The following is a 13,464-nucleotide window of genomic DNA, read 5'->3' as shown; positions in this document are numbered from 1 at the left end:
CCAATAATAACTGTGGGTGTCCTTGATGAGCAGGGCCCGCAGCCAGTGGGGATGGGCGGGTGGTCGCCCGGTTGCCAGGGCCACGCGGTTGCCAAGGCCGCGGCTCAACGCGGTGGCGGCCCCGCCGCCACCGTCCGGGCCCGCCGCCGCCTCCTGCCCCGGGCCGGCGCCATGGTGAAGCTCGCTGCCAAGTGCCTGCTGGCAGGTGAGTCTGGCCCGCCCTCTCCCATCCACCCCGCTGGCCGCAGCAGACTCTAGAGCGGGCGCCGTGGGGTAGGGCGAGGCCGACAACGCAGGCGGTCCGGCCTCCCACAGCCCCTCGTGGAGGGACCGCCACGCCGGAGAAGAGGTGGGGAAAGAGGCAGCGGGAGAGAAGGGAGGATCTCGGCTGCCTGGGGACGGGAACAGTGGAAGTCGCGTGTGTCAGTACCGCTTGGTACCCGCCCCCGTCTGCCACGTGGAGCCGAGCTGTGACCAGGGAGGGTGTGAGGTGTAGTTGGATCGGCTGAAATCCAAAGACAGGATCTGAAAAAGAGGAAAAAAACCCGAAACCCAAACCAAAAAGAGTATTTCTGTAGTGTGGAAAGGTGGGCACAGAAATTGGAGAAAGCGTGAAGGGAGCAGGGTAGGCAGCTGAGTTCTGCCTCATTTGTGAGTCTTGCTTTGGGCTGACGGGAAAACTTCATGTCAGGAATTAGGATGATGCTGAGAGTATGGTAGAAAGGTAAAGCCTAAACAAAGAGTAGAAGGATGAAGCATGAGCACTTCACAGTTGCATCTTTTTCACTAAAGAATTTGGAGGCTAACCTGGGGAAAAAATGAAGACACCAGTTTATTTAGTCAGGATGGATTATGGAGGTGCTGAAAGTAAGTACAGCTGGCTGTCAACGTTTTGTGAAAAAAGCTTTAATTTTTCCCCTCCCTCTACATTGAAGCTCTGTGCAGCCTCAGCCAAAAGCACAAATCCATAAAACCTTTCTGTGCAATCAACTCCCAGGTTTAACTCTTCATTCAAAATTATTTCGTACAGAATAAAATGTTTGCCTTTTTTAACCTCAGAAGCATCTGACCATCAGCTCACACAAAACCAGATGTGGTCTTTGGCAAAGGCAAAATAATTAATCTCCCTTGTGGCACTGCTGCTGTGAACAGCATGAGTATCTTGCCTGTCTTCTACACTTGAAACGTAGGCATCATTTCCAATTTGGAAGTTTCCTGCTCCCAATGTACTGGCTTTACTGAAGTCTATCCAGTTTTGTTGTTCAGTGTTACCAAAGGCCAATTCCATGACCATTTTTAAATCACATAAGTTTTCTTTGGATGACCTGTTTATGTCCTTAATCCTTATTGGGTCTGGAGCAGCCTTTTCAATTCTGTTCACAGCACAAAGAATAGCAATGTCCTATCCCATATGTCATTCTTCTATGTGCTACAATAATATCCGTGTATTATTACAAGTAATAGATTCATGAAGCAGACCAGGCAAAATAGAACCTCTGTTGCAGAAAAAAAACACTGTAGTGAAAGGGACCTAAGATATGAGTAACCACAACAAGCTAAAGGAAACAAGAAAATGCAATTACATAGATAGGAGCAAACCCATCAGAAATGGAACTGGGAGCTCTTGTGGACTTATAGAAATGGTAATAAAGAGCCGGTGACACAGAATTTGGAGGTACACCAAGGTCAAAGAGAAGAGGGGAAAAGGGCTCTTATCAGCAAAACAGAGACTATTAAATTGACAATAGAAGTCGATTCCTGTGTTATCTCAAGGGTCATTTACAGACACGAAAGTAAAGTCCCTGTTGTCTGAGCTTACTTTGGAGACACTACATGAAGGTTTTCATTGTAGAGAAACAACCAGCAGTAGCAGGCATTTTTGACACATGAGACTAAACTGAAAAGGACAAGGAAACTTTGTCTAAGTGTACTGGTGTGATAAACTAAAGAGGATGGCAAAGAATAGAAAGAGGGAAGAAACACCTGGGGCTGTCAAGTGAAAGAAAGGCTACGCATTAGTTAAGAATTTGTGCTGGCTGATGCCTGCACAGTTTGGAGCAATGTGTGCCTCTCTATCTCATTTTACAAAGACAGATCTAATTGTCTATTGAAATACAGAATAGCTTCCACTTAGAACAGAGTGTTGTCTTCCGCACAGGCTTGAGCTGATCAGAGAACAAACAAGCTGACTTACCAGATTTTCCTGTCTAAATATTATGAGCCCAACTCAGCTTAAAGTAAGCAAGCATGCTAAAAATGTTTAAACAAGAACTACATTTGGTTAATGCATCTAGGGGTAATTGTCACTATCCAAAACACCTTTCCTCCTCTGTAATAGTATGTGAGCAGAAAGCTTTACCAATTTCCTTCAAAACACCATTAGGAAGCTGTAATAGAGTCAAAAATATACTCCTTTCTTGGTTTATTCATTAACAACATAATGTAAAATACCTCCTTTCTGGCTTTATTTATTAAGAACATAATGTGAAAGACTTGTATTCCAGGCTTGGCTGTTATGAGTGTGCCTTTAAGGGTAAATCTTTAATCACTGAGGTGTTTAATTACTGGCTCCTGTCCTTTTAACTATGCAGGCTAGCAAGACATTATGTGGAGAAATGATAAGCTCTTTGGAAGCATTAAGGTTTTGTTTAGAAAGGGGGATGATTTATGGTTTTTTTCATGTAGTAATACAGGCATATGTGAGCTCTGCAGAGCCTGAGGAAATGGCCTGAAGTTGTGTCAGAGGAGGTTTAGGTTGGATATTAGGAAAAGGTTCTTCACCCAGGGGGTGACTGTGCTCTGAAACAGCTCTCCAGGGAAGCAGTCACAGCAACAAGCCTGGCAGAGTTCAGGAAGCATTTGGGCAGTATTCATGAGCATATAGTGTGTCTCTTGGGTATAGTCCTGTGCAGGGCCAGGACCCCGTGATCCTTGTGGATCCCTTCCAATTCAGTGTATTTGGTGGTCCTGTGATTGCTTTGGATCTCACAGAGTTTTGTAAGAGCAGGCCAAAGCAGGCAGCTGCTAGGTTTGCCTGAAGTGTGCAAGCCATATCAGAAAGCCTTGGCTCTAGAGGAGCAGAAGCCAAAGCCCCTTGCTTTTCCTTCCACACAGGGATGAATCAGCAGGCTCTTCCATCCAGCCATGTGCTTTCTCTCTGACATTTGCTTCTGTTATGCCCAGGATGCAACTAATGAGCCACCAGCAGCATTGAGTCAGCAAGAGTTGCTCTCTTAGCAGGGTCAGCAAGAAGAGTTCATTGAAAAACATTACCAGCTTAAGCAGCTTTGTCTCAGCATATAACAAGGATTTGAGTCTGGGGAAATGGGTACCCTAAGGAGAGGAAATAGCCTCCTAGGAAGCCCAGTCCCTTCTCACATTGCAATTTTCTCGACATGATAACATATCTGGGAAATTTTAATTCCTGAGTAAGGGCTGTGGAGAAGGCATGAAGTTCAGAACAAACAGCAGTTCCACCCTGATCTGGCAGTCCTTTTGCTGTTGTGTATAGGTCAAAAATCAGATGTCAGCCACTAGTACACATCATGGCAATATTCATTTAGTTGAGTGGGTATTACCTTTTAGATGGTTTTGTGCTTCATGGGACACTTAAATTGCCTGTATTCAGAGTTAGAGCATCTAGGCTCTTACAACATGTGATAGTAACAAAACTGAGGAAAAATAAGATTCTTAAGTATGAAACGAAAATATTTTATACTTTTGGTTTTGCAGGAGATCCAGCTGTGGGCAAGAGTGCTTTAGCCCAGATGTTTCGCAGTGATGGGGCTCATTTTCAGAAGAACTACACACTGGTAAGCATATAACAAGCTCGGACTGCTGTCTAATATTTTTCTAAGATGAACGGGAAAACTGAGAGGCCTAGAACAAAATAAATATGATTTTAAGTTGAGGCATTCAAGGTGGGATCTTAGAGGGTTTTCTTTCTTACACCCTAGATTCTGAAGAGAAAAATTTAACGTTCTGTAAGTCTGCATTATGTAGGTGCTGTTGAAACTTAAGGTACAATAATTTAGTTAATCTTGTGATTTTCCTGCTGAACCAATGTTTTCATAAGGTTTTGTGGTGTTAGAGAGCTCCCCCCTTTAGGGACTACTCCATGAAAAAGTACTGCTGAAGGAGAAAGCTTTTAATTCCAACTATTAAATGTGCATGTGGACAGTGCGCTTATCGCTGTGCAAACACCAAGATGTGCTGCATAGCCCCAAGATAATTATAATCTACAGAAACTGTTCCCAGATGAAGAGGATACAGTTTGCAGTCTTTCAGTGTAAGAATCAATGGTGATGACTAATCAGAAGCAGGATAAAAATAAAAGTAAATATAAGTAAAGTAAAAAAAGGAAAATATGAGTGTGGAGGAAAAAAACCCTAAAATATGTTTGTTCATTGAAATAAAGATGGAAACCAGAATTTAAGGATAGAAATAGAACAAGCAAATGAGCTACAAAGCAGAATAAGATAAAAAGTGGAAGAAGCACAAATAATCTCAGTCCCATATGTTAGCTCATCACATGGTTAGTGCAAAACGTTCTAAGGCGTGCGTTAGAGCAGCAGTGTGAGAGTGAACGTAGACCTTCAGACTTCAGCTAATACTCTGAGCTGTATAGAAGGAAATCTCTTTGGTTTTCCTCCTTTTTCCTCCTTCTGAGCAAATCTACGAGTCTTTGACATATTGTTGAGATTAGGTTACCAGAGCTAGAAGGAATATTGCTGAGTTTCCAGCAGTCTGTGTTTGATGGAATCGTAATGATTCACAAGAATTGCCTCAATCCAGTGCACGGTTGGTATGCAGTTGGACAGGCTCTTGAAAACTCTCCTGATCCTCATTTTCCTGATTCTTTTTGACAGACAGCGGGCATAGAACTGTTGGTGAAGGCTGTATCAGTTCCAGAGACAAGTGATAGTGTGGTGAGTTTTTCTGTGACATAAATTGGGTCAGAAAGACGTCCAGAACTCAAGCCCCACACGAGTCTCATTCTGGTGGAAGATCACTATGCATGTTCATAGGGCAATTAAGTTATATGAAGGAAATGAGGCTGACCATGTATAATTCCTGATACTTAAGGGTTAGTTTAATCTTAAAAATGTAATTTCTATATGCTTGTATCCAACACAACATTTTAAACCAAAGTTATTGCCAGCTTTGTTGAGATTTTGTTCTATCCTTTGGGGCACTCAGATTTAGTTCATGATTCTTGGAACTACAGAAGCTGAAGCTTATCTGTTATTTTTCCTTAATGCCTTATACTCCCACTAATGGAATGTATATAATTTTGTATAAATAAAGGTTACTGTGCCACTCCACATATTCTGTTTCCAGTAGGGATGGAAACTAGATTTGGGGCCTTGGAAGTAACTCATTTACTGCTTATATTTGAAAAATGGCTATTTATTTTCTCATACTATCTGGGGTTCTCTCAGTGCAGGCATCCTGGTTTAGGGCAAACCTCCAAATGGAGTCCCTCTAGAAAACCAGATTCCAGCAGCCCCTCCTCCATCTGGTTTGGGAAAAGATTTCCTTGGAGAAAAAGGGAAAAAAATGTTTATTTAATGAGCAAACTATTCACAAGCATAAAAAATGAATAATATTAAACAATGAAACCTCTTGCTGTTCTGTAGAGATGGCAAATTCAGAAAGTCCTTGTCATGGTGTGTAGCTCAGCTCACTCAGTCTCTTATCTGTCCCTTTGGTGATGGAATGCAGCCTCCTGGCCCCTGGTGGGCCACAGGCGTGAGCTCCCAGTGTTCTTCTGGGTTTTCAGTCCAGAATAGGTTTGAACAGTTCCACGCAAAAGGAAAAAAAACACAGTCCAGGGAACTTCTCTGCCTCAGCTAGCTAAAAACTAACTAAAAGCAAAGGACAGCTCTGTTCCACTGTCTGTCCATGCTGCAGGCAACACAGTCTGGGAGCAGGATGTGGTGGAGTGAGTGCAGTTTCTGATAACAAACTCCACTTTTCTCCCTCTTTGCTCTCAGAACCAGTATCAAAGGTGCAGAACTCAATGTCCAGCATAAACAGGACAACTGGGGATACAAGCATCATAAAGTTACCCCAGGACAGTGAGGAATTTGTCCCTTAGAGACATGACACTGCTGTACTGAATAAAATGCTGGACTTACAAGTTGCAGTATTTATTTCCAAAACCTTTCCCTACACTGCATTTTTCTTGGCAAGAGCCTTCTTTCTGTTTCCGCTTTCAGGAATTCTTCATTTTTGACTCTGCAGGAAAAGATCTATTTTCTGAAATGCTGGGGAAACTGGTAAGTCTTATGTAACAGTCCTCTTCTTCCAAAGAAGTGCTTTTGCTTTGAAGATCTGAGCTCCCCAGTCTGGCAGATGTAGCAAACTTTGTCTTTAGTGTAAACGGGAGCAATTACCTCAGTTGCCAACGCATCCTGTTCTACCTCTCTAAAACTTGTGTAAGTACTGGAAGAAATACTTTCCAAAGAAAGGAAAGCAGATAGGCAGTTTTCTTACAAAAGAAATAGGGAATATTAACTGAGAATTTCTGTGTGCTGTTGTTTAAAGTTATTTTTATTTCTTAGAAAAACATCTGTTTTGCTGCAGCTTCAACAGTGGGAGGGCTTTTTTTTGTGTTACAGTGATGTGTTTGATCCAACAGGATTTGTTCTTGTCCTTGAGCATAATCCTGCCCTTGGGTTTTTTCCTTCACATATTTGTGACCTTCCCTGTACAGTTCTCTACTTCTACTGTGTTATCTCAATTTGAGAAGCAGAATCAGTTAATTAATGTGAGCTTTCATAAAATGGCTAAGTCAACCTAATGGTTCATTGTCTACAAGAGCAATTCCACTTTTACGCTTGCACTAGATCTGGTTTGCAAGGGACTTCTCTAGAAGCTGGTTCAGCTTCTCAAACTGGAAGAAAACCTTTCTACTTTTTTTCTAGGACTAATTTTGTGCTGATTCAGCATGAAAAATCAGCTTCCCTGGGGATCAGATGAGTGCCAGAGCTGATACAAGTAAAGGGGCAGGACTGCCCAGACACAACTAGGGAGGAAAGCAAGACCATCTCTCCCAATGTCAGTGATTTAGTTGGGTCCACTGAAGTGTGAAACCTCAGCCAGGGCATAGGATTCCTGGGTGTTAGGCTTTTTATTTTCATCTTAGCAGCTGTGTTTGCCATGTTTACAGCCTGGCTGTTGACCACATCAGTTTCATTAGAGCTGACAGTGTTCCTTTCTTGCTGTGCAGTGGGAGCAACCCAACGTCCTGTGCCTTGTGTATGATGTCACTAATGAGCAATCCTTCAACAACTGTAGCAAATGGTTGGAGAAACTGAGGGCTCAAGCAGTTGGCATGCACATCCCAGGTAAGAATGGGGTGTGACTCTTGTTACCTACTTCCCTCTTGTATGACAGCAGTTGTTTCTGTTGAGCTGTGGAATAGAGCATTTATTTTAAGTGAGAGCAGACACGGATTCCTCCAGCTTCTTTGCTTTTATCAAAAAGCAGATAAGGCTTGAATATGTTTCTTTTTTGGAATATTTTCTAGGTAGTTATATTGTCCACACCTTGAACTTTTTAAGTTACTTCTGAAAATGTTCCACTATTTATGGCTTACAAGTCAGCATTGATGAGTCGTGGTTTTTTCCTTTTCTTTCATGTCTTTTTTTCTGTAGGTGTCTTAGTGGGGAATAAAACAGACCTAGCTGATCGTCGAGTTGTGGAGCAGGAGCAAGCACAGGAGTGGGCTGAGAAACATGGCCTGGAATACTGTGAGATGTCAGTGGTGAGTATCTGCTCCTTTCACCATCTGTGCAAGGAGATGTTTGTAAAGTTATCTTCTCTTTCAGGCAGAGAAAGATAACTGGGGACTCTCTTCCCCTCGTTTGTCATCTAACTCAGTTTTAATCCTTCTTTGGTGAAACAGAGCAGAAATTGTCAAATGATTGTTCCATCTGCAATTCACAACTTTCTCCTTTCTTTACAGAAGGAAATGAAAAATTTTGAGGCCCCATTCCACATTCTGGCAAAATTATTCCACCAGCTGTACAAAGAGAAAGTGGAAACTTTTCACTCACTAGCCTGACTGGTATGATTTATTTATCCTCTAAGCTTCTTCTAGTACTGAGAATCCTGCTGGATTGAATACAGAGAGAAGAAAAAATATGAGCTATTTGCTACTTCACGGTCATCCTCTGGTAATTCAAAATAAACTAGAAATAAGCAAGTGGAAAGACACTCTTCTGAAGCTGCTACCTCAGCATTCCTTTCATGTCTTCTAACTTGGTTCTCTGCTCATTGAAAGTCTGCTAGGTTGGAGGAGGCGGAGAGTAAAAGGGGAGGACAGAATGGAAATTGCCAGCTCTTTGCTTTGATATCCTTTTGTCTGAACAGACTTCCTGCTGCTACAAGCAAGGATTTAGAGGTTTGGAAAAGCAGAGAGGAAGCTGACAGGATGTTTTTCGACTTAAGCCAGCCTTGATACATACACTGCAGGGCAGGACCGATTTGGCCCTACCCCCTGAAAAGCATTTTCAGGAGGAGGCTTACAGCCCTAAAATCAACACCTGGAGACTGAGATGTGTGGGGGCAGAGCTGGATTTAGGTGTGTTTCCAGGAGTGCCCAGAGTCGGAGGCCAGTTTTAACAGTGTTGCCCTTATCAGTTGTAGGATTGATATGTTGGTGACTAATGCATGTTTCTAATTTCCAGAATCTGTTTCTTTCCTTCTGCGTGGCTCACTGTCCCTGCCTGGTGGGAGCCGCGTCGCGTCCAGCCGCTGTCGCTTGGTGACGCAGTGCCCTCTGCTGGTCCCAGGTCACAGGAGTTCTCCAGAGGCTGCCACCTCCCTTGAAGTGAACAGGAACGGCTTCCTGCAGCCGCTTCCAAATTGGATAAACTGCAAAGTGGAGTCAAATTGCAAGAATACCTTTTCTATTTTAAAGATTAATCTAAAACTTATAAAAAAATTACCTTTTCTTCTTCATGTCTTTATCATCTTACGTATTGTTGTGTCATTTTTGTCAGCTGAATTTGGCAATACCATTCTGATTAGGTGCAGTTCTCAATCTGAAAATCAGAGTCCTCTTATTAAAGTCTCTCTGCTTGTCATTGAATTTCAGATAAAAGACCATGGTTCTGATGTTGCTAGTGGAAACAGGACTAAGGAAATGAAAGCCTGGCTAAGTTACTCTGACTCAGCTGTGTCTGGCTAGAAGTTTCATATTAGAAAGGGTAAAAGCCTAGAGAGAGTTGCTCTTTTGTGTGCAGTATTGATGTTGCATATGTAAGAGTCTTTGCTAATGCAGTATGCAGAAGCACCTGTGGTGAGGTCCTGCCTTGTAACTGAGCCTAACACCAAGAATTTCAAAAATTTAACCATTATCTTCCAGATTATGGTAGACCCCCGTAGGCAAGGGAAACTGAGTTTTGTAGAGACTAAGCACTGAGTGATTTTTCAGGCAGTCTTTTCAGGAATCTGTGTTTCAAGACTTTTATATGTGTGGTTTATAATAATTTTTATGCCCAGTGCTAGGAAAAGTACATTAAATTGAACATAAGAAATATGGCTGCAGATGTTGCAGGAGAGTTTATGAAGCACTTCAAGAATCTGGAGAAGCACTGCCCTCATTTCACTGGCAACAGTGTGTTGATGCTGGGAACTCACTAGGGAGCATAAATACCAGTTAAAGAGGGTGAGTAGGAGCTCAATCTACAAGAAGTGAAAACAAGAGGTTCTTTTGCTAGAAGCCAACTCAAAAATGGCAGAACAAGGTGGGAAAGCTCCTGCTTTCTCCAAAGAAGGAAGGGGTCCTCCATGAACTTAGGGTAACAAGAAGACTTACTCTTTTTAAAATTGGATTAGCATTACTGGCATTTGTGTCTTACATGGGCTGCCTTGTTAATCCTGGGTATTTTCTATTGATTTACATAGGCTGTATAGATGCTTGCTTGCAGGTGCTGATGTCTCTGACTAGTAAGAATAAAAACTATTTTGGATGCTGTGCTGATCTTGTTAAAGAACTAAAGAAGGTTTGTTTTTATTTGGTATTTCATTTCCCCCTGCTTCCATTGATGATGTGATCACAAAACAAAACACATATTTTTTCATATTGAAAATAACATAGCAGACGTGTATGTCACCTGTGACATTGTGTATCTAGGGGGGATGAATGCCTTGGGAATAGGTAATAAAATGAATTCTGTGCAATCTTTAACCAGGGAGCCCATCTCTCTGCACCTGAAGGACCTCCCATAAATTCAAATAAACACTCTGAAAGCACCAGTAAGATGAAGACTGGTGAATGCTGTTTTATAAAATAAATGTAAAAGCTGGAGCAGCTTATTAAGGGAATGTTTGCAGTGGTGATTTGTGATTTATAGGGAAGCTGCTTTTGAGAAGTTAGTGAAGAAAAATGCTGCCCATGCAGGGAAAGATGTATTGCCTAAGAGAGGAAATGCATGATGTAATTACCTTATAGCAAGGATTCACCCACTGCCCCTTTCCCTCTTCCACAGACCACAACTACAATTAGAAAAGAAATCATGTCTAAAGCATGTTGTCCAACTTGCTTTTTACAGGACTATTTCAAGCACTAATGTGGACACAATTTAATGCCCTTCAAAATAGTGTGTTTGACAATAACAATCTCAACCATTTCAAATGCATTTTAACAGCATAATATATTGTCCTTCCTGGCTAATGTGCTGTATAATACCAGCCTGATGCAAATGGTGGTTGTTGCTATTTTCCTGGCTTAAATGTGACCGTGGTTGTAGAGGCTAGGAGCACAGAAGGGGTAGAAAACATGGGAGCCAAACATGGGAAGGTTGTGGGAAATAGTTTTGTCTCTGTTTGAAGGAGTTCAGGGTAGTGACTAAGTGAGCTGGACCAGCAGGATGAGTAAGAGTCTGGAGCCATTATTAAGTTTCTTCTCCCTGTTTACTAACTGTGGCAGACACATCTGTAGAATGAGGATGCATGTTTACTGCTTGTAGGCTTAGCATCAATCTGAATTACAGATGCTGTGGAGAACAGTGGGAGAAAGACAGGAAGCCTGTCTGCTGACCAGAAGGCTTCTTGTCTTCTTACAGCTCCCCTGCTTTGTCCAGCTGTGCAGTGCTGCAGGTGCTCAGCATGAGTGTTACAGCACAGAAAAGACCCAGCTCAACCAGAACTGAAATTTCAAAAGAAGGGGAAGGAAACAAACATGCCTTTAACTAGTTTTAATAGATATGTAGTCCTTTTTCCTGCTTGTTTGATTAGACAAAACCATTTCTTTCCTCTCAGGAGTCCCTCCTCCTTACCTTTCCTTTGGTCCTCATGGGTCTGCACAGAATCTCTGTTATACTTGTGCCCTGCTTTACTTAGCTTGATACATCACCAGCTGATTTTTTTTTTTAATCCTTCTAATTTCTGCATTATCTATTCCCAAGGCTGAAAGACATTTCTTCTTAGATTAATAGACTAAAGGAAACAAAAGTGGAATTTTTAGACAAATTGTCTTGGAAGAAAAAGCCTTAAGAAGCTGTCTGACATTCTGAAATTTTACTGGAAATTCGTTTGTGTAAAGTTGTCATATTAAAGATGCTTTAATGGTTTTGTTTTGTCTTGCCAGACATAGTCTACTGCAGAGTGAAATTCAGGATGTAAAATTCCAGAAAGATCAGGTTTTATTGTGGGAATTAATAGGAGTTTCAAAGCTGATCACGCTGTGATAAGATCTGTTAAGTCTTAACAATGGAGTGGTCACTGCTGTTCATAATGAAGCATTAAATACACTGAAACGGGGCTGTCAAAACAGTTTCTTCTAGAGATTTGTTCATTTTAAAGACTTTAAACTTAAGAAAGGACATCTTTTAAAAGACTGATCTGATAAATGATACCATTTGGACTAGGGTTATTTCTGATATAGCTTCAGTGACTTAAAGAGCTGGATTTAGTCTTTTATGCCAATTGACTCCCCTGGGTAAGCTTCGTTTCTTTACCCACCGTACATCTTGGACCAATCTGACCTGATAGCAAAAGACACATGATGTTGTTGAAAATGAAATACTGCCTTGGGGCAGAAGGATAAACTGTGTGGCCTCCTGAGGTCCTCCCAGCAATACTTTCTATAATTCTATTAGATTAAGTGAGGAAAGAAGTAGCGTGGAAAGCACAAAACAGGCTAAGTCATAAACTAGCAATTAAACTGGGAGCTGGGCTGGGCTGCAGCAGAAAACGTACAATCTATCCCAATTAAGAGCTGTATCTCAAGAGAAACTGGGAGCCTGACGCAGGTGCTGACAGCAGGGAAAACACTGCATTTCTGTTCTGGAGGCAGCAACTGCTTTCTGCTGGTGCTTATGCAGATCTGTGGGGGTCCTTACGCAACTCAAGGCTGTGCTCTGTTTTTAATAATTACTGAATCTATGATGTTCAGGTGGCAGTTGCTTACAGTTGTGGTCTCATCTGCCTGCACAAAGTTGGCAGCATTGATGGCAGATTATTTGCTAGTGGCAGGAAGACATCCCTATTATTGACACCTGCGTCATGGGACCCGTCTGTCCCTATGCATTCTCAGTCCATTCCCTATCTCATATCTGCTCCTTGATGGACATCATCCAGCTCTGCTTGCTCTTAACAAGTAATTTTCTGTCTTGCAGATGGTACTCTGCAAGAACCTAGGGCTGAGGGACTTCTTGGTCCTTCTGCAGCAAAGGTAGAGTCTTCAAGGAGCACTTCAAGGGCCATGTTGGCCTCCACAACATCTCTTTTGGCCTAGGGGCACATCATCTCTACTTCTCATGTCCTATTTCCTCCTGCTGTCATTTTGCCTGCAGAACAATGTCTTCTGTGCCGGTTGCCCTTGGCTCTGTTGACCCGGAACAACAATGCTTGGGGGAGGGAAGAAGAAGAGAGCTGCTCAGTCTTGAGCCTTTTCAAGGCTCTTTAGCTGTTGTGACTCCCTGTCGAAGTCACCTGAGAGATGGGGATGTTGTTCAGTCTAGGGTGTAATTTCCTGGCAGGAGACCACCAGCTGAGTCCTGGCAGCCTCATCTCGGCTCTTCAGAGCTTGCTGCAGTGTAACTTTGTCAGACACTGGCTGTTCTCCTTCTAACCTGGGGTTTTGGTGGGAATTTTTGGTAGGGTTTCTTTACTCCTTGGATGTCTTTTGTTCTTCCCTCATGGCTTCGCATATTTCGTCCCCTAGAGCTGTTTGTTAGGAGAAGCTTAGAATTGCTCCCTTTCCTGGTCTCTGAGATTCAATCTGGGAATGTTTAAAAGGAAAATGTGACAGACCCTACATGTCAAGCTGGGGTCAGGGATGGGGTCAGTTTGATGAGTTTCCCTCCAGCCAGATATACATCAGTTTGAGATATGTGGAGCCTGTAATCTTTCTGCACAAGAACTAAAAAATAGCCAGTATGAGGGCTGCAAGTTAGGGACTGTGAAGAAAAAGGTATAAAGGCAGAAGTGATTGACTTCTGTGTCCCA

At 42.4% G+C, this 13,464-nt stretch overlaps 1 protein-coding gene across 1 annotated transcript; it reads left to right on the top strand.

Annotated features, from left to right (window-relative positions):
- The first annotated feature begins 67 nt into the window (after positions 1-67).
- LOC131592286 (intraflagellar transport protein 27 homolog) lies at positions 68-11,699 on the top strand. The gene is made up of 8 exons (XM_058863697.1): positions 68-205; positions 3,733-3,812; positions 4,869-4,928; positions 6,222-6,281; positions 7,235-7,352; positions 7,662-7,771; positions 7,973-8,074; positions 8,697-11,699. Exons 1-7 carry the CDS (start codon positions 172-174, stop codon positions 8,069-8,071), a joined length of 561 nt encoding a protein of 186 aa, XP_058719680.1. The 5' UTR covers positions 68-171; the 3' UTR covers positions 8,072-8,074; positions 8,697-11,699.
- The last annotated feature ends 1,765 nt before the right edge of the window (positions 11,700-13,464 follow it).

Source organism: Poecile atricapillus, chromosome W (assembly GCF_030490865.1).
Source record: "Poecile atricapillus isolate bPoeAtr1 chromosome W, bPoeAtr1.hap1, whole genome shotgun sequence".
In the NCBI taxonomy this organism is placed as follows: Eukaryota; Metazoa; Chordata; class Aves; order Passeriformes; family Paridae; genus Poecile; species Poecile atricapillus.
This window is presented reverse-complemented; position numbering and strand designations above follow the sequence as displayed.

What these genes read in the sequence shown, in the direction of transcription:
- LOC131592286 (XM_058863697.1), top strand. Translation starts at nt 172, where the DNA reads ATGGTGAAGCTCGCTGCCAAGTGCCTGCTGGCAG. An exon ending in CTGAAATGCTGGGGAAACTG is followed by an intron (nt 6,282 to 7,234) that starts GTAAGTCTTATG and finishes CTTGCTGTGCAG; the next exon opens with TGGGAGCAACCCAACGTCCT. An exon ending in AATACTGTGAGATGTCAGTG is followed by an intron (nt 7,772 to 7,972) that starts GTGAGTATCTGC and finishes CTTTCTTTACAG; the next exon opens with AAGGAAATGAAAAATTTTGA.